This window comes from Callithrix jacchus, chromosome 6 (assembly GCF_049354715.1).
Source record: "Callithrix jacchus isolate 240 chromosome 6, calJac240_pri, whole genome shotgun sequence".
NCBI classification, from domain to species: domain Eukaryota; kingdom Metazoa; phylum Chordata; class Mammalia; order Primates; family Cebidae; genus Callithrix; species Callithrix jacchus.
Window position 1 is genome coordinate 37,353,209 of NC_133507.1, and position 23,315 is coordinate 37,376,523.

At 58.0% G+C, this 23,315-nt stretch overlaps 1 protein-coding gene across 46 annotated transcripts in view; it reads left to right on the plus strand.

The window, feature by feature from the left end:
* Positions 1 to 568: 568 nt before the first annotated feature.
* The window catches only part of LOC100407797 (myc box-dependent-interacting protein 1), a 58,591-nt gene continuing 35,844 nt past the window's right edge, over positions 569 to 23,315 (plus strand). For 27 of the 46 annotated variants that reach the window (XM_035304167.3, XM_035304172.3, XM_035304181.3 and 24 more), the window contains exon 1: positions 569 to 791. In XM_035304167.3, the coding sequence (XP_035160058.1) occupies positions 708 to 791 (84 nt within the window). In that variant the 5' untranslated portion in view covers positions 569 to 707. Of the gene's footprint in view, positions 792 to 1,733; positions 2,041 to 22,577; positions 23,135 to 23,315 lie in introns of those variants that run through there. The other 19 variants (XM_078327048.1, XM_078327050.1, XM_078327070.1 and 16 more) reach the window with 3 other exon arrangements.

Genomic DNA, 23,315 nt, shown 5'->3' on the forward strand with positions numbered 1-23,315 from the left:
GAGATGTGGAGATGTCTCAGAGGCGCCTAGGGGACCCTGGCGAAAACCCGTGCGGCGAAGGCCGGGAGGAGGCGGAGCGCCGGGCGCCGGGGCCGGAGGCGAGCCCGGGGAAAGGGAGGGGGCTCCGGGCGCGCTCAGCCCGCAGCCACGGCTCCGCTGCTCAGGACCGCACACCCTTCGCCGCTTTCTCTTTGATTTCGAAAGAGCTCCTCTCCTCCACCTAGTCTCCTTTCCTGGGTTGCAGGAGGTTACTGCTGTGGGGAAGACCCAGGCTCCAGGCCGGTGGATTAGTCGATTAGTCCCCGCCTCCGGGCGGTGTCGCCAGAGCGTCAGGGGAGTCCCGCTCGCCGCCTCAGCCCCAGCACCGCGCGCGCCCCTCCCTCGTCGCGGACCTGCCGGTGCCGGCGCCCGGAGTGGCCCTTTAAAAAGGCAGCGTCTTGTCCGGAGGGGGCGGGCGGGGGGCGCCGACCGCGGCCCGAGGCCCGGCCCCTCCCCTCTCCCTCCCTCTGTCCCCGCGTCGCTGGCTCGTTCGCTCTCCCGCTGGCCGGGCGCACGCTCCGCCTCCGTCAGTTGGCTCCGCTGTCGGGTGCGCGGCGTGGAGCGGCAGCCGGGCTGGAAGCGCGGCCGGGGCTGGGGGCTGGGAGCGCGGAGTGCAAGGCCTCCCGGCGCGAGATCGGCCCCCGCCACTGGGCGAGGCCTGCGCCGCGATGGCAGAGATGGGCAGTAAAGGGGTGACGGCGGGAAAGATCGCCAGCAACGTGCAGAAGAAGCTTACCCGCGCGCAGGAGAAGGTGAGCGAGCCAGAGCTCCAGCCGCCGCGCGGTCCGGGCCACCTGTCCCCCTACACTCCGGCCCCGGGGCCTGGTCCTCTGCCGGGATCTGGCGCTGTCACCTCCGGAGAAGCGCTTTCCAGGGGCTTCGGGGTCCCCTGGCTGCGTCCTCCAGCGCTCTGGGCGCCGTCTTCTGTTTGCGTCCTCTGTCTCCCCACCCCTGGCCGGGGCAGGACAGGACCCACTTTGCACCTTCGTGGCTCCGGCTGCACAGCAGTGGCCGGCCCTGCTCCAGGCTCTTCTCGGGCGCGCGCTCCAGGCTAACCCGCTTTGGAGGCCAGGGGTCGGGAGGCTGGGAGGCCTTCGGGTGACCCCTAGCTCTCCAGGCCCATGCAGGCAACCCAGGCGGGGCCGGCGCTCAGGGCGAGAGGGAGTCTGTCCCTCTGCCCCCGGGGCCACTATTCTGTCGGACTCCCGAGGCTGCTTCTCCAGTCGGCATCCGCAGTTCCCTCCTTCCCACTGCTTCTCCACTTTCGTTCTCCGCGGGCCGAAGGAGGGATCGGGTTTCCTTTCCTGAGAGGTGCCTGCGGCCTGGAAGCTCTAGCTCAGGCCGGCCCCACTGGGAGCTTGCGCACCCGGCAAGGAGGTGCCCTCGCCCCAGCAGGGGCTTAGCGTTTCCGGCGGCCGGGGAGGGGATGGCCGGGGAGGGCACTGGCTTTGGGAGCCCACGGCCGGGTGGGGAGCTGGCTCGGAAAGGGACGTGGAAGACGCCACAGAAAATGCTACCCCTCCTCACGGAGAGCTGGAGTGGGGGATGGAGCCGGAGCCTCCCAGGGTGCCCAGACAGTGCGGGAAATGCAGGGATTGAGGGGCGGGGGTCTGCACCTGGTCAGCTCACTATCTCAAGCCACCTCTGGTTTATTGAATTGGATCACGCCAGCTGCTGACGCCACTTCCCCTGCCGACTCCGACTCTGAAATCTGAGATTGCAGAATCTGTTTCTGCCAGGGTGGCCCCCCAGTGCCCCACAGGCCTGCCCCCTCTCCCACCCGCCTTGCTGCCACCGGGTGGAGACGCAGGGACAAGACGGCCTTCCTCTGCCAGGCCTTGTGGCTGTTTATAAACAATGCCTTTTGCTTCTGAGACCCGTGGGCTCCCTAAGGATGCAGCCGCGTGATTGCTGGAAGAGTGGGGAGAGGGGAGCTCCCAGAGCTTCCCCATACCTCCCCAGGAGTCCTACTGCTCATCCCTGTGTTTCCTGGCTAAGAAGGTGGGTGGGTGTGCATTGAAGGAAGGGGCCCTCAGCCAAGCTCCAGATTTGCCCAGATCCCCCACCTCAGGGTGGGGAGGAGGAGGAGGAGGAGGAGGGGGAGGACGGGTAGGGATTAAAGTCCCAGGAATAGCCAGCTGGGGCCAGGGAAGACTTCAGGTTGTGGGGTGGGGGGGTAGTGGCAGCACAGATGCAGCCACCCTTGCTCCCGGCTGCCGTGACTGGATAATCCATCTGGGTGGCTGGCAGCCCTGAGCCAAAGCCTGCTTCCTTCCCTAAAGGGCCAGGGAGATGAATGGGAAAGGAGGTTAGTTGAGATTCGTTCCCTGTCCCCATCCCACTGGTGTCCCACTCCTTCCTGGCTCCCCAAGGCTCTTGGTGTGTCCCCTTTGCCCCTGTTGTCTTTTCTCTGCAGCAGCATCTTTGATGTCATTCTTGGGGCAGTAGTCATGGGCTCTGTCCCCTCCAAGGAGGTGGTGATGTATCACTGACCCCCTGAGCTACCACCCCTGTCTCTTGAGCCCCTGTTCTGTGGCCACTGGCAGTTGGCTGAGAGCTGGTCAGCTATGCATGCTGGTCTTGGCCAACAGCTGGCCTTGCTCATGCTGAGCATCCTGGGTCTAGAGTTGCTTAGTGTTACAGCTGCTCTCTGCCTGCTGGAGACTAGTTAGGGACACTTCCCCCAATCAGAAGCCAAGACAGCATGACCACCAAGACAGGCATCCAGGCTAGGTCTCTAAAAGTAGCCTTCCCTCCCTTTGGGCTGTAGGCCCTGCTCTCAGGAAGCCCCATGCCTTAACCCACAACAGCCTCTCCCATGTGCTTTCCTTTAGAGTCTGTGCCATCGCTGGAAGACCATCCTCAGTGTCTTCTGGTGGTGTCTTCTGCCTCATCTAACCCCCACTGTTGATGAAACTGGAATCCTAGTCTCTTGCAGGCAGCCCACACTATACCTACCTTGCCTTGGTGAAATCAGTGGGTATTGGTACAATTCTAGTTTCCCTGGCCCCAGTTGGTGCTAGGGAATGTTTTTGAACAAGGGCTTTGGGCCGGACACAGGCTGATGGGTGGATTGATTTGTGTAGTTTGTTCTCTGCCTTCACTCATTCATCAAATCCTGCCTGGACACCAGCCAGTGCCTCGTCCTGGGCTGAGCCCCTGATGCTGTCTCAGGCAAGGTGCATGTGTTTCTGGCCTGCCTGGAGGCTTTTCTTGAAGGCCCATGGCCTGTGGTCCTGGTGTGAGGAGGGGAGGAGAATAAATTGGAAAGGTTGCCCAGGCCTGCCAGCACAGCACTACTGCTCCTGGCCCCTTGGCCACTGCCTCTGGAATGCCTGGGGTGCACTGTGCGTGCTGGGAGCTCGAGCCTGTGGGTGCCGTGAGGTCATCTTCCCATTGCGTTTGGCTTGTCGAACCCTCTATAAATGACTGTGTCCATTTTTGGGCCTCAGAAGGGTGGCTAGGCAAAGCCAATGTAGGGTGGAGCCTGGGTCAGATGACGGACAGGATTAGAGGTTGGCAGGCTGGGCCCCTCGGGGGATGGGACGGCTGGGGAGAAGGACAGCTGAGGGGCTGGGGATCTGGCATGCTGGCCCCCGAAGGCCCACGGCTTGGGAGTCCTCATGGAGCGGGTCTGTTGGAGCTGGGCCTTGCTCTGGCCACACTGGGCTGACAGTGAGCACAGGAGGAAGGCTCTGGCAGGGTGGGAGTGTGCACATTGACCCTCCCTCCCACAGGTCCTGAGCATGCTGGAGGGGCTGCAGGCTGGATTGTGGGGAGGGCTAGCTGGGAGAATGGAGGGCCCAGGATTGTCAGTGCACAGCACAGCGCTGGCGTACTAAAAGGCTCGCTAAAGGAAGGCACAGTGGTGGCGAGTCCTCAGGCCTTGATGCATGGCCACGAATTGCACTATGCTCAGCTGTGTGGTCCAGGTCTCCACGCAGTAGCCACCTTCGCCTACTCCGGAGCAGCCATGCCTGTATACAAAGCCTTATCTTTGCAGCAACCTTAGAAGCAGCCATGTTACACCTGAGAGTGGGTGCATGGTCCCTGTAACAGAAAGGACGCTGGGGGCATAGGCAGGCCCAGACACCTGCCCAAGTCATCCAGGCCCTCAGTGATGGCACCAGGAGCCCACCCAGAGGCCCTGGGCTCCTCACCTTGGCCACCGACTTTGCAGGCATCCCACCCCCTTCCCAGGCCCTAGCACAAAGCTGCCCCCCTCTACCCATATTCTTATCTCTGTCCATCTTGGGGCCCCTCTCTGTCCTGACCTTGAATGTCTGAGGTTCTTCCCTGCCCGCTGCTGTCTTATCTTTTTCTCTGTCTCTGTCTGCACTTCCCTGCTCTGGGTCTCTTCCCTCTGAAGTTGTGCAGGCTCTTCCTGTATCTCTGCAGTCTCAGCTTCCCCTGAACAGAAGTTACTTATGTAGGTGGTTCATCTCACCCTGGAGGGGAGGCTTCTGAGCTGGGCATCTTCTGTGGGTGGGCCAGGGTATGTGGGGGCTCTTGGGTATTTGGTAAAGGTGTGCGGTGTGGGAGGTTGGAAGCATGGCTTCCAGACTTCCCCAATCCCGCTTGGGCCCTGGATGGCCTGAGTACAGTCTCCTGGCTCATGCAGGGACCAAGCTAGGCACAGACTTCTTGTCAGGGAGACAGAGAAAGGGAGCTCACTAGGCTGCATGGGGCATGGGGAAGGAGAAGGCATTGCAGAAGGTGCAGGCATGGCCCAAGGTGTGGAGAGGGGTGAGGACATTGAGGATGCCAGCTCTGTGAAGAGAAGGGGTGCCTGGGCGGTAGATTCCCTCCAGATTTCACGAAGTTGTGAAGGTCAGGAAAATCTATGGATCCCAAGGATTCTCAGAGAAGCTGAGGCTTGAACTCTCCACCCCTTTGATGTGATCACCATATTGGGGCTCCCTTCTCACTGGCATCTGACTAGGTCCTGGCCCCTGGACTCAGTAGCCAGCCCAGCTGATTCCTTACAAGCTGTGCGACTGTCCCTGAGGTTCTAGAATCCCTGAGTCCTGCCCTTGGAGGTAGTCCCTCTGACCTCCTATCTCTGTAAGGAACAGCAGAGTGTGCATGGGCTCTGGGTTTCCCTGATGTTCTGCAGTGACCCTTCCTGAGCCCCATTTCTTCATGTATCAAATAGGGGATAAGAACGGTTCCTCTTCACACATGTGTCGTGGAGCGTAAAGCCCTAGATGGGTACTTGGGGCGTAGCAAGTGGTTGTTGAATGCTAGCTCTGTGCAGAGCAGCACCTTGAGCCCACATGGGACACCCTCTTCCCGCATGGCCCCATTTCCCAGCCCCTGTCCCCAGAGTGTCCATTACAGGCCTCTATAGACAGCTAATCCCTGCTGAGCCCGGAGTGGATCAGGCTTAGCATGCTCACAGACCCGGGCAGTGAGTGTGTACGTGCATGCGTGTGTGTGGGTGGTGTGTACAGGGTGGAGGGTTTGGGCTCGGGAATCAGAGAGCTTTAGAGTGAATCTTGACTACTCCCGTGCACAAACTGTAAGTTTTCTCCTGGGCTTAACTTTTCACCAATGGCATGTGATGGAGTTTTTGTATTCATCCCTTTATTCATGCACAAATGTTGAGCACCATCATGTACTGGGCACTGTTCTAGGGCCTGGGGACCCAGGGGTCAGCAGAACCAAGCCCCTGCCCTCCTGGAGCCAGCATTCTCACCAGGGGAGATGGTGAGGAAGCCAGCAACTATGGTGGCAGGTGCTTAGAGGGGCGGTGAGGCAGGGCTGGCCTTCAGATGTCCTCCGTGGAAACTGGCGAATAGGGTCAGGACTTTCTGTATGTGTCCCGTGTGGGAGGTCTGTGCTGGGCTGAGGATTCAGGTGTGGACGTGGCTGTGGGAGCTCATACAGCAGGAGGATCAAGTGGAGAGAGGAGGTGGGCAGCTCCTGTGCCAGGTGAGGGGCACCCACAGGAGGGCAGCTTCCTGTTGGATGCCATCCCACCCTGTTGGGTTTTCTTAAAGCTGCCTCTTTGGCAAGCCTCCCTTTAGGATTAAGACTGCAGATGTGCAGCCTCGCTGGGTGTTTGTGAAGGGCAGGTGGGCAGGGGCCCCTGCCCAGGATGGAGAATGGGGGAGGCAGGAGGGGCGGCTAAAGGAGAGGAGGAGACCCTCAAAGACGGCCTCAGCTGCTGAGGGCCACTTGAAAGATTCTCATGCTGGCAGCAACTCTGGGTGTAGTGGAAAGCACGCAGGCTCTAACAGCAGATTTTGAGCCCTTCCCCGTACCTTTCTACCCATGGGCAAGTCTCACTGAATTCTTTTTTTTTTTTCTGAGATGGAGTTTCACTCTTGTTATCCAGACTGGAGTGCAATGGCACGATCTCGGCTCACCGCAACCTCCGCCTCCTGGTTTCAAGCAATTCTCCTGCCTCAGCCTCCCGAGTAGCTGGGACTACAGGCACGCGCCACCATGCCCAGCTAATTTTTGTATTTTTAGTAGAGATGGGGGTTTCACCTTGTTGACGAGGATGGTCTCAATCTCTTGACCTGGTGATCCACCCGCCTTGGCCTCCCAAAGTGCTGGGACTACAGGCTTGAGCCACGGGGCCCGGCCTGTCTCACTGAATTATTGAATCCAGTTTCCTCATCTGAAACAGGGGTAATGATCTCTGCCGCTGGGGCTGCGGTGAGGACTGAATGGAATTGTGCGGGAGAGGCTGCCAGCTCAGGTGGGCCTCCAGGTCCTGCTGCTGCGGAGACTACTGGGGGCTTTGGCCCACAGCGTTCTTGTGCTGTGGAAGAGACCCAGCACCTGGGCTTCTGGCTCTCCCCGAGAGGCTGCCACCTCCTAAAGAGGCCGCAGGGCAGTGGGCATGCCAAGGACTGACAGGGGTCAGGGCTGGGGAGCTGAGAGGAGAAAGCCAGGCTCTTCCTGTCCCAGGGAAGCCTTTGTCAAATATTAACTTAAACACGATGGTGTTGTTTCCTGCATACTGGCTGCATGCCATCATCACTGCCTACAGGTAAATGTTAAACGTCCCAACCATGAGGAAGAAACTTGTGACCCCCCGCCACGGGCTGTCCGGCTTCCACCTCCCCTGTGGTCAGTAGGATCAGTAGCAGGGTCTGGCCTGGGCAAAGGCCTTGGAGACAAGCAAAAGAGGTGGAGGTGTCCAGTGGACTCCCTGCTCAAAGCCCCGATGGTGAAGGGGTGTCGCTGAGACAGACTTTGGTCCCCAAGACCCTCCCCTATTTAACAAGATTTGGGGCCCCTGTTGGCTCCCCATTTCCACCTGGGGTCTAGGCTTGCACTTTGGAGTGTGTGGTAGACTCTGGGGTGATGGGAACACCTGGGGTTTCTAGGTGCAAGTCCAGACCCGTGGGTTCATGCATGCAAACACGGACAGACAGGACCCTGCGCTATGCGGCTTTTCCCAAAGAGTAAAAGCTGTCTCCGGTTTATTCCAGTCTAAAGGAATACCCTTGGCTGGGTGCGGTGGCTCATGCATGTACTCCTAGCACTTTGGGTGGCTGAAGCGGGTGGATCCCCTGAGGTCAGGAGTTCAAGACCAGCCTGACCAACATGGTGAAACCCTGTCTCTACTAAAAATATAAAAATTAGCCGGGGGTGGTGGCACGCATTTACAATCCCAGCTACTCAAGAGGCTGAACCTGGGAGCCAGAGGCTGCAGTGAGCCTAGATTGTGCCACTGCTCTCCAGCCTGGGAGACAGAGAGAGACTCCATCTCAAACAAACAAAAAGGAACACCCTTTATTCTGAGCTTACATCCCTCTAATTTTGTTTCTGTTATTACTACAGTATTTCTTGAATGAGATGACGGTAAAACAGTTGTTTTCTGGCTGGGCGCGGTGGCTCAAGCCTGTAATCCCAGCACTTTGGGAGGCCGAGGCGGGTGGATCACGAGGTCAAGAGATCGAGACCATCCTGGTCAACATGGTGAAACCCCGTCTCTACTAAAAATTACAAAAAATTAGCTGGGCATGGTGGCGCGTGCCTGTAATCCCAGCTACTCAGGAGGCTGAGGCAGGAGAATTGCCTGAACCCAGGGGGCGGAGGTTGCGGTGAGCCGAGATTGCGCCATTGCACTCCAGCCTGGGTAACAAGAGTGAAACTCCGTCTCAAAAACAAAAAAAAAAACCAAAAAAAAAACCAAAAAAAACAAAAACAAAACAGTTGTTTTCTAATGTTCCTGGGGAGGAAATAACCATGCTGCTGACCCTGCCCTGCCCCCCCCCGCCGCCCCACCACACACACACACACACACACACACACACACACATACACCCTGGGAAGACTTCCTGGAGGAGTCCCACTCTCTGGGCACTTTGCTTTGCTGCCTGACCCAGGCAGGCCAAGTGTTTCTGCCTCCTATGGTCACCAAGGCATCTCATCCCCTCAGCTTGGCTCACAGTAGGTGCATACTTGTTGCACATATGGCTGCGTGGATTCTTCAGGCAGTGGGGAGACAGCACTGAGGACTGGCAGAGGCCTTGGAGGCTCCTTGGGGCTAGGCCAGTGGGTGCAGGTCCCACCCTGCCCTGGTCACCATGGAGGAACCCAGGATTGCTCCCCATCACATTCTCCTGTGGTAAAGCAGCTGTGGTCAGCTGCTCAGGGCTGTGGTGGGACCTACCCCGAGCTGGTGGCTGTAGTGCTTGGTGCCCAGGCATGGGGTTCTTGTGAGTGGCTGGGGCCCAGCCGGGGCATCCTGCTTGATTTTAGGCTAGATGCCAAATAGGGCTTGGCTTGGGTCCTCTTCAGGGGGCATCGTGTAAGAGAAAGCTTTCAGGTGAGAGCAGTACTGGGGAGCGATGAGTGGGGGCTCAGTGTGATTTGCGGGACCCAGACATGGCTGCCACCCCTGCACACGTTTGCTGGCTTTTTGCAAAGCCTCTCCCTTTGCTTCTGGGGCCTACACCTTCGGCCCCAGTCACTGACCCAGATCCCAAGTGTGACAGCAGGTGGGGTGGGATTGGGGTCACAGCAACAGCATGGGCATGGGGGTGGGGAGGTTGGGCCTTGGAGCGCTGAGGACTGTCCTCCTCAGCGCTGTGGTGCCCTGTGGTGCCCCTGGGAGTGGGCATTTGTGCCCAGCCCCCACTGCCACCTCCATCCTGCAGAAATCTCCCCTCTGCAGTGTGTGGCCGCAGTGTTGGGTGGCTGCCCCAATTGTTATGGGAGTGAGTGGGCGGCTGCAGCAGCTGCCACAGGACAGGCTGGAACCAGGGAAGGATTCATCTCTACCAGGCCCCAAGGAACTCAGGCCTTCCAGCCTTCCACACCCTGCAGGCCTCCCCATCCTCAGAGCCTCTGGGCATCCCCAGTGGCTCCAGAAATATGGTCCTTGTTTTGTGTATCAACTTCTTACACTGAATGAAGTCCCTGAAGAGTCTGCAGCTCACTTGGATGGCAGCTGTGATGGCTTCGGATTTACACCCTTAGTCATTCTGTTGTCTGTGGCCTGCCCACTTCGGGCCCCTGCTCTCAGGAGCTCCCAGCCCTGCACACAGCGCCCATCCCAGGACTGTGGATTGGGGAGGGCAGTGGAGCCTGAGGGGCTTTCCATCAGACCCTGGTAGTCAGGGAAGACTCCTTGGAGGAGGTGGCACCTGAGCCAAGTGGGCAAAGGAGTCAAGTGGTAGTGTGGGGAGAGATGCTCTAAAGCAGCAGGAACGGTGCTTGTCAGGGCCTGTTCAGAGCCTGTGTCTGAGAAGATGGGCAGAGTCTAGACCTGGGCCATAGCCTAGGACACCTGAGCAAGGCGGGCTCTGCCCTGGGTACCTCAGCTTCCCTCCTCACATGTTGGCTGAACCGTTCTTCTGTCTCCTGGTTTGGCCTCAGCCAAGGACTGTATCTTAATTTTCCTGGGCTGCGGGTGAGGGGATGAGCCCGGGGTCTCCAGAAGGAGGGGCCTGGGCTAGATTAGAATCCAGCCATGCCCAGGGTCTGGGGCAGGGCTTGGGCCTGGAGTCTGCTCCTGTTAGGGCTGGGGTCACAGGGGCCAGGTGACACCTGTCGCTAGAAGGATGGGCAGGTGGAAAACATCCGGTACCTGCCCTGTTCCATGCATGCCTGCTTCTCTGTCTGCCACAGGGTCCCAGGGTGACGCCAGGAAGGGTGATGCTGCTGGGCCTGGAGAGCTGGCGGCTGGGAGGGCTATCAGTAGATCATCTCACTCTTTTTAGGGCACCCCTATGTGCACGGCCCTGTGTGGCCAGGCTATGGACTGGAATGGCCTTGGGGGTCCCCTTGCTCCCAGAGCTGGGTCCGAGCTGAGAGGGGCCTCAGAGGAGGAGTGTCTCTGTCAGCTGTGGGGACCCCTGGCTCCAGGGCAGACCGCAGGTAGGGAGTGGGCTCAGTGACATGAATGCTGCGGAAGTCTCTGTTGTGTGGATGGAAGTGGGGGCAGTGGTTGGTGGTGACGGTTTTTTCACCAGGCCAGTGGCTGGAGAAACTTTGTTGGAACCACAGGGCTGGCAGAAGTGGGTGCCAGGAGAGCCTTTGCCAGCCCAGCCCCTTTTTCCAACAGCTGCTGCTACTTTCTTTGGACCTTTGCTCAGCTTGCTGTCTCCCTGGGGCTGCGGCCAAGAAGCCTGAGTCCAGGGCAAGCGGGGGCCCTTCTAGCACAGAGGCCTGGTGGGAAAGACTCCTTGAGGGTCTTCTGCCTCCTATCCATTTGGCGCGTGGCAGCTCCCCTTTTTTCTCTGGCCTGAAGTGGCATGAGCTATCTAATTTCCTTTCAGGGGCCAGATGCAGGTGATGGGGCTCCGACCTGGACCCTGGGACCACGGGCAGGTGGGCAAAGGGAGGGGAGATGCTGAATGAAAGCGGAGAGGAAAGTTAGGACATAGGGAGGAAGGAATTCATCCCATTGGGGCCGCTCCCTGCTCTCCCCCTGTGTGGCGCTAGGCAAGTCACTTGCCCACAGCTTGTTGGAAGGTCCGGGAGGAGGTGTGCGGGCAGCACGCGGCTCTGCCCTCCCTGGTGGGTGATGCAAACGTTCTTTTCCAGGGAGCATCTCATGATAGCCAACAGGCGTGGCCCATCTGCCTTTTGTGTTTTGAGCTTGTTGTCTGTGCTCATGACAGGCTTCTTGAAAGTAAACTTCGGTGAGCTTCCCGCCATTCTCTCCCCACCATCTGCACAGGCTGAAAAAGCTAAATTGGAAGGTGATGGTATCAGCTCCCTGGGACAGAAGTCAGCCCTCCTTTGACTAGATTTTCTGATGGAATGGGGAAGGAGAGGGCAAAGAATTGCAGGTAGGGCCAAGGTTGGAGGGGGCCAGATGAGGGGCACAGAGCTGGGGGTGGGTGAGGGTCTGCCATCATTCATTCATTCATTCATTCACTCACTCACTTGCTCACTCGCTTGCTCACTCACTCACTGGAGGAACCTGCCGTGTAGTGGAAGGGCACAGGCTCCAGGTGGGCCATGAAGCCTCAGTGTACCCTTCTGGGAACTGGGAAGTGGGAGACTCCTCTCTCAGCAAAACAAGGTGAACTCCTGACTCCTGTAAGTGAGAATGGCTGCAGCTGGGTTCCTGCTGGGCCCGGCTGGGTCTGGAAGGTTGGGGGTGAGGGTGAGGTGGGGCTGGGGGCACAGCCCCTCTGTTGTATTATGTAATTCACGAAGAACCATCATACCCACCGCTTTCCATTTGTTTCTCTCTGTGCCCTGTGAGGTAGGTGGGAACCAAACTACATTCCCAGCTGGCAGATGAGAAGAGAGGCTGGGGAAACTCTGAGATTTCCTCCCTCCCGGGCCTCAGACATGGCTCTAAGTTGGCCTTTCCCCCTGCTGCCACCCCAGTCCCCAAGTCCAAGGAGTGGGAAGGAGGTGGTGAGGGGAGCTTGGAAGGGACTGTTAAGGTACAAATGTCTTCAAATGAAAATCAGTGTGGGGGCTGCCTTTGTTGGGAAACACCTGGGTATGTTTTGGGGTGGGGGTGGGCCCTCCGGGAGGCTGGCACACCAGAGGGGAAGGGGAACCCACAGAGTCTGGCCCTTTGCCTTGGGATTTCCACACATCTGGGATCCACCAGTGACCCCGCCAGAGAGGCATGGTGCAGGGGACCTGGGCACCCACAGGAGTCCGGGGACCTGTTTGGATCAGATTTGAATGAAGTGGGCCTGATTGTGCTCCCAGGAAGCCCACCTCCCACCTCCCACAAAGAAAGAGTTGCAGGGATCCTGCGGGATGTTAATGTCTTGGGAGGGGACTCCAGGATGAGGAATGAGCTGACTCTTGTTCTAAACTGAGAAGCAGAATCCACAATTAATTGGATGCATTTGCTGAACCTGAGATAGGACCCAAATATTGTTCTTTTTCTGAAATACAAACTAAGCCAGGAGTTTATTTATTTGTGTCCCCCTCTCCCTGCAAGGACTCAGTGAAGCAGCCTGTCCTGGAAGACAGCCTGGCTGAGCTGGAATGTCACCGCCTTCCCCCAAGATGACCAGCCCGCCCTGTCCTCCTGGTCGGTGAACCGTGGGCCTGGAGGAGGCCCCAGTTGAGGGGGTCCTCTCCTGAGGGCACTGGGGTCAGCACCATCCCGGAGCTGGTGGAAGGGTTGGTGGATCCTGGTCTGGTCTGGCCTGGGGCCGACTTTGGAAGCCTCCCTGAGGAATGAGTGTGGGCTGCAGGGCTCGGCTTGGGAGCTGAGTCAGCACTGTGGGAGCCTGGCTCACAGAGAGGACAGAACCTGATGCCAGTCCGGCTTTGTGCCACTGCACTTGCGGGTCACCCTGCTGGTTGTGCTGCGAGAGAGACCGGGGAGGCCTCTGCCACAGTCTGCAGTTGGCTCAGTGCCACACCAGTGCTCACACTGTGTGCCTGAGCCATGGGGGCGGCGGGGAGGGGAGGGGCAGGGTGGCTGGGGGTCGGTGGGGAGAGGGACCTGGAGCTCCCGGGCTGCACTGGCCTTCCAGGCAGCAGGAGCCCCCAGGTTCCTGCTCCTGCTCTCCCTCCTCATCCCGTTTTGAGTTCCATAAAATAGGCTAACAGCCCTGCCTGCTGAACCCAGTCCTGAAGCGGGAGGCTAGACCCATTGTGCCTATTTCCTGGCTTCTGGCACATAGTAGGCACACAGTGCCAAGTGAACTGGCATGTGAGACTTTGGAGGACAAAAACCTTTGTATAAGGCACCGTACACAATGGATCTGCTGAAATCACACAGTCTCAGAGCCCCAGGTTCAAATCCTAGCTTTGCTCTTCCTAAGCCCTCTGACCTTGGACAAGTTACCCCGCCTCCTAGTTTCAGTTTCCCCTTTTGTGAGATGGGATAATATCCTGCATGGGAGGGTTGTCATGAGGATTAAACCGAACAGCTGTCTCCATCTCTCACACGAGGACCCAGTCGGGGACCAGCCCTGCTCCAGGGTGGGGAGCGGGGCCTTAGCCAGTGGGTGTGTCCAGCTGTACCCATGCCCTCTGTGTGTATCCTCTAGAGCTGTCCCGTCTGAGTCTGGGCCTGGGCCCCCCAGTACTGGAGGAGTCTATGGAGTCCAGGCTTAGCTCAGCATCCTGATGGTGGGGCTTGAGGCCTCGGGGAAAGAAAGAAGGTGAGGGGATTGTCCAGAGAGGGTGGCAGGGGCGGAAATGTGTGCTATCTTTCTCACCCATCGGAAGGGTCACAGCTGACACCACTATAACGAAAGACAGGTTTCTAAGAGAAAAGCATCACATTTATTTAATCAACATTTTACATGACACGGGAGCCTTCAATAGTGAAGACGCAAGGACCAGGAGAACCGTCTGCTTTTAGGCACAAGTTGGAGGGGAATGGACACCATGTGTGATGCAACGAAGGGTGTGACCCAGTGGTGACAGTCCAAGGGGGGCCCAGCAAGGCCTGTCGGCTCAGCTTCTTTCTGGTCTCTGTGTCATATGGCTTCAGTGGCTTCCTCCCACAAGAGGGCAGGGCCCCTGTGGAATGAGGGTCTTCAGAAGGGAGTGGGAGACAGTGACCTCTCTTGGTTTCACGGCTTGCTTTGGGGAAAAGGGGTTTGGTCTTTATGCTTCACCTTGGGAAAGAAAAATTCCGCTTCTGATGACTCACCGTGGCTGGGAGAAGGAGGGGAGGGAGACAGGAGGGCAGGAAAAGGTCACACACAGCTTGCTCGGAGGCCTTTTGCTTGCTTTCTTCAGAGTCTGTGGTGCCACACTTTGGGGTGCTGTGTTCTGAGCTCTGACAGGGCCTTATGGGGTCCAGGCTCCAGGTGACACTGTAACTTCCCACTTCCCTTCAGCCCTCCTGCCCTGACCCCTCCCTCTGTGGACAGCCTAGTGTGGGACTGAGCTGGTATCCGTGGGGTGGTCCCCAGGCTGTGCCCCACTCTTTTTACCCCCTCCTGAGATTTGGGGGATTGGCCCCTCTGTGCTCAGCCCTTTACTGTTGAACTGTGCTGCTCCTGGTGGAGAGGAGGGGACAGTGCAGGAGGAGCTCCTCCTCCCCGTGGGCATAGGGGGTGCAGGCGTGGGTTGTGGCTCCTGGGGCCTATGCCCCCTCTCCTGCGTGGGGTCCCTGCCTCCCCTTCCTGAGTGCACTGCACTGTGTCAGCCCTTCCCTGGGAGCTTTGGAGGAGACCAGGATGTGTTAGTGGAGGGGCCTGTGCACACCCCGGGGACCTTTCTAGATGATGCCTGGGACTGCAGGGCGGGTCCTCTGGAAGGGTGGTGACCTGCCCAGGGCTGTGGATTAGTGGGAGGCCCTTGCATGCCCCTGAGCTGGCGGCTGGCCTCAGGGCTGAGCCTGGTAGTGCCAGGGACTCTGGGCAGGTATTTGGGGCCTGTAGTCAGCAGCACCGCCTCCCACTCGGGCAGCCTCTCTGGGCCCCGTTGCTCCTGTTACCTCCCTCAAAGGTCAGTGGGACCTGGATTATGCCCAGAGAGGGTTGGCATCTGCTCAAGTCACACAGTCCATTAGGGTGGGGCTGGGCCTTAGCCACTTTCGTCCCACGGTGCACTGACATCCTGCATCAGGTGGGGAGGGGGCAGTGCCTTTGTCCCCCGCATCCATGTCCCCCTAGCGCTTCACATTTATCTCACTCCACTCCTCCTTACCACACAGCACAGGAGGGGCAGGGTTACGGGGAGGAAGACTTCAGCCCGTCCGCTCCCCTGAACATTCATTCCACCTGCCAGGGCCTGGGGCAGGGGCAGGGGGGTAGGGGTGGATGCAAGGATGTGGTGGAGGGTGGCATGGGGGATGGGGCCAGGCAGAGAGCTGGGCCAAGGGCCTGAGAGGGGGCAAGGCCGGACGCAGGGACCATGGGGTAGGTTGGGGTAGCCACATGACTCCCTCCGAATGTTCTTGTTCCCTCTGGCTCCCTGTTTCATTCCCCCCACCCACAAGCCCCCATTCTTTTGTTGTTTTCCTGAGACAAGGTCTTGCTCTGTCACCCAGGCTGAGTGTAATGGCACAGCCATAGCCTGCTGCAGCCTGCAACTCCTGGGCTCAAGCAATCCACCTGCCTCAGCCTCCCGAGTATCTGGGACCAGGCGTGTGCTATGACACCTGGCTAATTAAAAAAAAAAAATTCTTGTTTTGTAGAAATGGGGCCTCCTTATGTTGCCCAGGCTGGTCTCGAACTCCTGGCCTCAAGCGATCCTCCCACCTTGGCCTCCAAAAGTGCTGCGATTATAGGCATGAACCATCATGCCTGGTCAGCCAGCCCTTATTCTTGATCTGATTACCTGTTGATCAAACACCTGGTCCCCTTATGGTTCCTTCCCAACTTTCCTCCAGCCTTGGCTTCCCACTTCTGGGGCCAAATGCAGTGGAAGCAGCCTTGGGCTTGAAGTAGGTCCATCCTCCTCTGCTCTGGGGCTCAGAACCTGCCAGCTTGGCCTTTGGTTTCTGCATCTGCAAAGAGGGAGAGTCCTGTGGCTGAGAACAGCACTCACACTTGTGTGGAGGGGCAGGGCAGGCTGGACAGGCCGGGGTGAGGCAGGGAAGCCCTTAGCCCAGCACTGGGCAGGGGAAGGACTGGGAGCGTCCCGGGGCTGGGATGAGGGCAGCCCTCCCCAGTACTGTGCTGTATGGGGTGCCTGCTGGTGCCTCAATGGGCACTTCTAGGTTGCCACTATGTACAGCTGACTCTGGGGATTCACTCCTTTGAATAATAGCAGAAATGACAATGGTACTGTTTGCAGTAATACCAGTGATGTGTCTGAGATAAACACATCACTCTCGTAGGTACCGTTTACTAGCTCCAGCGTCATAGAGGGAGAAACCGAGAGCTCTGATTGAGTAATGAATAGGCTGCTTCCATGTTTAGGCTGAGCTTCTCAGACAGGAACAGATATGTCAGGGCCTGAAGGCGTCCAGAAAAAGTCCACCCCTGTGCCTGGAGTGGAGTCACGGAAGGCTGCCTGGAGGAGGTGATGTGAAGGGCCAGCATGTCCTGGCATTGCTAGGGAGGCAGAGTTTTCCAATGAAGACTATGAGGGTTGCCCTCCCACCCAGCTCAGACCTTCACTTGGCCCCAAGGTGGGCGGTTGCTGGCCAGACCTTCCCCCTCCCCTGCCCCGGCTGCTGGGAGCTGTCAGCGCTCCCCACCACAGCTGTGCCCCAGCCGGGGCTGGGCTGGTGCTCCACTCCTCCCGAGCACAGGCTGTTCCCCCACTGAGCTCAGGAAGCAGGTGATGAGGGTGGGAGGTGGGTGGGCTGGAGAAGCAGATTCCACCCTGTGTTTATGGCCAGCGTCCTGGAGCCGGGCTGAGAATAGCTCCCACACTTGTGTGGAGGGACAGGTGGATGGAGGGCTGGGGCCAAGGGTGGGGTGCATGCCTGTGGAGACAGGCTGTCCTCCTCGAGCCCCACCCAGCACAACTAAAGTGGAGGGTCGCCTTGTGTCACTGACGTCCCACAGCCATGCCCTTGCTGCCAGCCTGTGGGGGTGGCACTAGGATGTGGAGTAGTAGCAAGGCTCATCAGGGCTCCTCATGTGGCCACAGCGGGTTGCACCAGGCGGGCCTTGCTGGGATGGCCACTATCTTCAGCTGTTTGGTTGATTTCCATGGGGCGTTTTATCGGTTTGCCCTTTTCCCAAAGGGGCCCAGGGTAAGGGGGTGGCTTGCAGGGTCGCTGCAGAGTTGCAGGCAAGGAGGCTGCAGAGGGGAGCTTGGTTGGAGAGAAGAAGGGGTTGGCAGGTGCGGGGAAGCCTTCTGTGGGCTGGGGGTGGGAGGAGAAGGACGTTGGGGATTGGGGTAGGAAGACTGCAGGAACTTTCAGGCCTGGGTCAGGGAGGCGGAATCCAGGGTCAGCGGCTCCTGGGCCCTCTTACCTACATGATCATATTTCATCCTTAAACCCCCTTGAGGGAGTTCTTGGCTCTAAGTGATGCGACCCAACAGGTCAGGGAGGTGAGCTGACCCGCCCAGGGCTGCACCGCCTGGGCCTGCTCCCTACAACTCCTGCCCTGGCAGTGTCTCCTGCCAGAGGGGTCCCTGGCTAGCTGTCCAGACTAGATGCCTGAGCTAGTCACCCAGAGTGGGGAGTGGGAGGGACTGAGGGGCAGGTGGGTGTGGCTGGGTGTGGCTGAAATGTGATGGTGGGGTGTGTCTGGTTTGCCCCAGGGTACCTGGCCATTGTGTCCCCACCTCCCTTCTGGCCATCTCTGGGCACCGAAAACTCACTGTGACCCCCAGCTGTCACCCCAACATGTGTCCCCATCTTAGGTGACGACGGCCTCTTCCCTCTAGTGGCTCAGATCTCAGAGTCCCCTTGCCTCCCACCTGGGTCAGTGCAGTCAGCTTCTGAACAGGCACCCCGCCCCACTGCGCTCCTGAGGTGCACACATGCCCCTGGGAGCTTTGCAGGCTGCAAGGTCAAGGCTAGGCTCAGAGCTTTCCAGGGCTCCACATTCCATGCTGGGTTTTAAGGGCCAGAGTCTTCCAGGGGCCTCCGTGGTCCTGGGGGCCGAGGCCACGTGTGCAGTGGTTAAAGCTCCTTACCACTGGCCCTGGGTGGCCCTGGGGAGTTGTTAAGGCTGTGCCTCAGTTTCCTCTCCTGCAAAATGGGGATATATTAGTATTTCCTTCATGGGGTTATGGAGGGGTCCAACATGAGCTATGGAATCATGCCAAGGGGTCAGCATGAAGCCTGGCACCTGGTGTTTCAGAGCCTCCTGGTCATCCCTGCCCCTCCCGCTCTCAGGCACTCTGGCCTTTCTGTCCTGTGGCATCCCCACCTGTCCACCTCAGGGCCTTTGCACTCATTGTGCCCTCTATCTGGGATGCTCTTCCTACTTCCTTCTTCCTCCCTGGCTTGGTGTCTCGCTCCTTCATTAGGTCTTTGCTGAGCTGTCACACCCCTAGCCCTTCAGTGCTCTGCTACATTTTTTTTTTAATTAAGAGATAGGGTCTTGCTCTGTTGCCCTGGCTGGACTGCAGTGGCACGATCTTGCATCACTGCATTTTTTGAACTCCTGAGCTCAAGCCATCCTCCTCCTCCAGCGTCCCTAGTAGCTGGCGCTATAGGTGCACACTGTCACCCTCAGCTAATTAAAAACAATTTTTGGTAGGGGTGGGATCTCACTATGTTGCCCAGGCTGGTCTGGAACTCCTGACCTCAGGTGATCTGCCCTCTCAGCCTCCCAAAGTGCTGGGATTACAGGCATGAGCCACTGCACCCGCCCCTCTGCTGCATTTTTGTTCGGAGGCTCCCAGCACCTTCTGACATTCCCTTCCTCCTAGAACCTTGGCTCCCCACAGAGCAGGGCAAGGCACACAGCTCCCCGAACAAATGCCTGTTGTCAGGTGAGAGCGCAGAGGAGGAAGAGTCAGCAGGGGAGGCCCTGATTCTGCGCCTGCCCTGCTCTTGGCGCCCCTCTCTTGGAACTGGGTTGTGAGAAGATCCCTCTTGCGTCTAGCCAGCCCGCCCACAGTGTGAGCAACACAGCCAGCAGCCCCCACAGCCGAGAGGCCACGTCCCAGAGCCGGGGTGTGGACTCTTCACTGTGGAGGGGCTGGTGGAAGGTTCCCGTCTTCCACTAAGTGCTGGCTGGGTGGGGAGGAAGCCGGAGGGGGAGGCCTGGACAGTTGGCTGGCTGGGCACTCGATGGTGGTCTGGGTGGGCCTAGCCCTTCTAGAAACTTCCCTATTTGCTGGTGGACACCTGGTTCTGCTGATGGCTAAGAATGGACTCAGCTTGGTGGATGGTCCCGAGGGGAAGGGAGCCAGTCATGACCCAGGGAGTCCTCCAGACCTCCTGGGTTGAAAGTGGTGGGGTGGCTGATAAAGCTATGGGCTTGCGAGCGGAGGGCTGAGTGCGGATTCTAGCCTACTGCTTACCTAATAACACTGGAGTCTCAGTTTCCTCATTGGGAAGCGCCTCCTTCCCCTGGTAGGATTTTGAGCGCACGTGGCCTTTGGATGAGCGGTTCTGCTCTGCCGTCCCTCATGCCCAGCCCACTGGCCCCTCTGAGTGTGCTCACCCAGCCCCCTCCCAGCCTGACTTTGGCCCCTGCTGCCTCCACTCCTGCTGTGTGCTCTGCCCTGGGCTCCCCAGGCCACCCCAACCCACCCTGGCTTCCTCTGGGATCCCCGTGGCTGGCGGGCCATGGACTTATCTACAGAACCGGCTGGAATTTCAGGCATCCTGGGAGGGATGAGAGACTGGATGGGGAGGGGGCCTTTCTGGCCTGAAGTCAACTGGACACTCCTTCTCTGGGGAGGGAGCCTTCCCTTCCAGCTGCAGAGAGGAGTGTGGAGGCGGCGACCATGCAGCTTACCCTCCCCTCCCCCATCGTTCTCAGGGGCAGGCCTGGCTGCCAGCTCTGATGCAGAAAGGACCTCCAGGGCCAGCCAGGCTGGGGGGCTCTCCGAGTTTTCACTGTTGACCAGCAAGGCATCGCTGTGGGGCTGCTATAGTTGGTCAAGTTTTTGTCGTCAGTCTTCTCTTTAAAAGAGAAAACCCAGCACCACTTTTTGCTCTCAACAATATTTCACAAAGGAAAGGGAAAATCACCAAAAAGAGGAAGGAGATGATCATTTTAGAGTGACAGCCTCCCAAGAGAGGCCAGGCGGCTTCCTCAGTCAGCCGTTCCGAGCAGAGACCACAGAAAAGTGTGATGAGTCTTTGTGGACTGGAGTCAGGGGATGGAGCTTTGGGGCTTGTTAAAAAGGTGGCTCGCCATCTGGGGGTGAGGACAGGCGCTTCCGGGGAGGAGCTGCCCAGCCTCTGCCGGCCAGTAGGAAGCTGGGAATGTCTTCCGGGTTTTTCTTAGAGAAAATCTTTGTCAGCTTTGCATTCTAACCCACAAGCTGTCTATGTTGGTTATGTCACAAAAGTGTTTTCTTTACCGGTTCGATCTTTGAATCAAAGCAAGATGGAGTGTGAATCTTCTTCAGCAAGCTCCAGACACACCGCCTGCTCCCCGCAGTGTCTGTGTGCCCCAGTTTGGGAGTCAAAAGTTGAGTCTGGGCTTTGGAATTGATCAGATGTGGTATCCGGGCTGTGCTGCTCCTTAGCTGAGTGAGAGCCCTGACCTCCTTTTCTTCATCTATAAAATGGGAACAAGAGTTGCCACCTTGGGGTGGCCTAGGGATATCAGCCCAACGGGGAGGAGATTCAAGGGTGGTGGGCCACCCAGGGTGAGCCCTTGGAGGAGAGATTCCTTGGTGGTCATACCTTGTGCTGTGAGCTTTGTGGAACTGAGCCTGAGGGGCATGTGTGGGGCCCTCAGCTGAGCTCATAGGGAAGAAATTTGATGGGGAGGGGTCCCCTCTGGAGTGAGAGCTGAGCTGGCAGCATCTACCCTGAGAGAGGGCAGGTTGACAGATGCCTATTCCCAGAGCTAGCCCCTCCTGCCACCACCTCGTATCCAGCCCGAGGGACAAGGAGGCCCTAGGTATGGGGGCACAGAGGAGCCAGGGAAAGGGGCTGAGGCCTGGCTCAAGTCCTCCTTTTGGGGCAGCCCTGAGTGTGAGAGCTGAGGGGGTGGGCCCCACTCCCCCGGAGTGCTGGGCCCTTCCTGGCAGGGGTTCGTCTTGCTGCTCTGGGCTAGCTCTTGGTTTCCACGTCTCTGGGTTTCTCTGGGGTTCCTTCCTCATTCCGGGCTCTTCCACGGCCTCCCCTGACCTCCCCCTGCCTCTTACTTGTCTCTGTGGCTTCTTTGTGGTTCTTGCCACCTTCCTAGTATATCCAGGAGCGATTGGAGGGCCATGGACAGGTGATTGTGCCAGGGAAGGTGTGTGTGATCGTGTGTGGGCGTCATCTCATACTGGGGGTGCCTGCTGCAGGTGCGTGGCCGAGCTGGCACTGCTGTGTGGAGCCCTGAAGGCTGGGGAGCATTCTTGCCTCCTGGGATGGAGTTCACTTACCTTTAAAGTCACTGTGGCTTTGGCAGGTTGGAAGGCAAAACTGCTACAGGTGTGGCTAGCTGCTAAGAAGTGTGCTGTGTGTTCTGGGCTTGCTTCCTGGGACTCACTTCCCCAGTGCCCCCGGGCTCCGTTCCCCGGCAGGAACCTGGGCCACTTCTCTCCTTTGCTGCCACACCCAGGGCTGCGGCAAGGGGCCCAGCTGCCCACAGCTTTCCCAGGAAGGCTGGGACCCGAATTCTAGCGCCTCTGTCCTTGGCTGCAGGTCTGGGTGCCCTCCCCTCCCAACCTGAGAGTGCAGCAGCAGCTCTGTGGGGGAGAAGAAGGCCTGGTTCGTCACCAGAGAATTAGCTTCTGGGAGAGTGTTAGCTTCTGGGTTAATCACTGCTGCTCTGAAGCTGCCGACACCTCTGTACGTGTGACATCACTGGGCTCCGAGGAGGGAGACCGAGTTTCCCAGGGCTGGATGAGACCAGGAAGCTGCCCCTTGTGCAGTCACCAGCCTGGTGCCACCAGTCACTGCCCATAGGCAGTGTGGCCTCTGAAGGAACTGTGAAGGACCAGAGGGCAGCTGCTTGGCCGTGGGTCTGTCTGCCTTCCTACTTCTCAAAGCAGACAGACCTGCATGATGACACTTGCTCACCGCCACCACAAAGACACAGAATCCGGGCTCTGTTGCTTCTTATCTGCAGAGCCAAATCCCTTAGTGCCTCAGCCTTCCCTTTCTTATCTCTAAAGTAGGGGTAATAATCTGCGGCTCTGAGAATGGTGTAAAGGTAAAATACCTAAGAGCAGTGAGCGCACCTCTTCACTAAAGGAAATTGGGGTTCTTGGAGACATGGCAGATTCCAGGGCTGGGGCAGGGACAGTGCAGGCTGAGCCCGGAGCATCTGGGAGTGGCAGAAAGTAAGGACGCGCTCGCAGATGAATGAGCACATGTCCAAAATCTCCCACTGGTTGTACTTGGGATGTTTGAGCATCAAAAAGAATAATGAATGCAGAACGAAGCACTCATGATATCCCCACTGCCCTCCTCGCAAAGGGAAGACTAGGGGAAGCTCGTCTTTGGGGAATGCCGGGTCACGTGGAGGAGACTGGGTGACAGTGGGTTCCAGCAGTGCTTCTCAGGCTTCACTGCGCATACAGTGCACTAAGGGGACCTGTTAAAGGGAACAGTCTGGGTCAGCCAGTCTGCAGTGTTTTCTCTCCCCCAGGCTCTTGGAAGACCGGGATGCAGCTGCCTGCAGACCTCACGCTGAACAGCAAAGAATGATGGATGGTGAGGGCATTGAGCAGAAAGTTCAGCAACTTTTTGCCTTGCCACAGTGACAGTGATTGCCCTGCAGATGACTAAGAGAAAAGTGACATTTCTTTCCAAGAGATCTGGCAAACGTGACTCAGACCCAGCGGTCAAGCTTACCACAGCTGTAATGTGGTCGGAAGGTGCCGGACTTTCGCCAGAGCAGCGTTTCCACCTGAATGTCATCACAAGGAAACAGATGAATCTGGTGTAGGAGGTGGGGGGGGGGGATTTTCCAAGTGATAGGTTTTCACTCTTAAAAAGATAACAATAACAAGAAAGAAGAAAAAAAGGATGACACTGATTAATAGGCAGGCGGGGAACATTCTGGACTAAAGGAAGAAGAGACCCGACAATCAGAAGCAATATGTGAACTACAGTTGGATCCTAGACTGAAAAGCAGACGGCCCAGACGGAAAGTGCACTAGGGGGATACCCGGGGATATCTGAATGTGGACCGTGTGTCAGATGGTATTTAAAATATATATTAAAGGGATCAGAGGTGCTCACAGTATCACGGGGATTTCGGAGCACATTCTTGTTCTCAGGAAAAATGTTGCAGGGTTTAGGGGTGAAGCACTCTGGAATGAAGGTCATCCCAGTGACCTTCTGCTACTTACCTTCTGTTGGTTGGGCAAACATTCAAATGCAG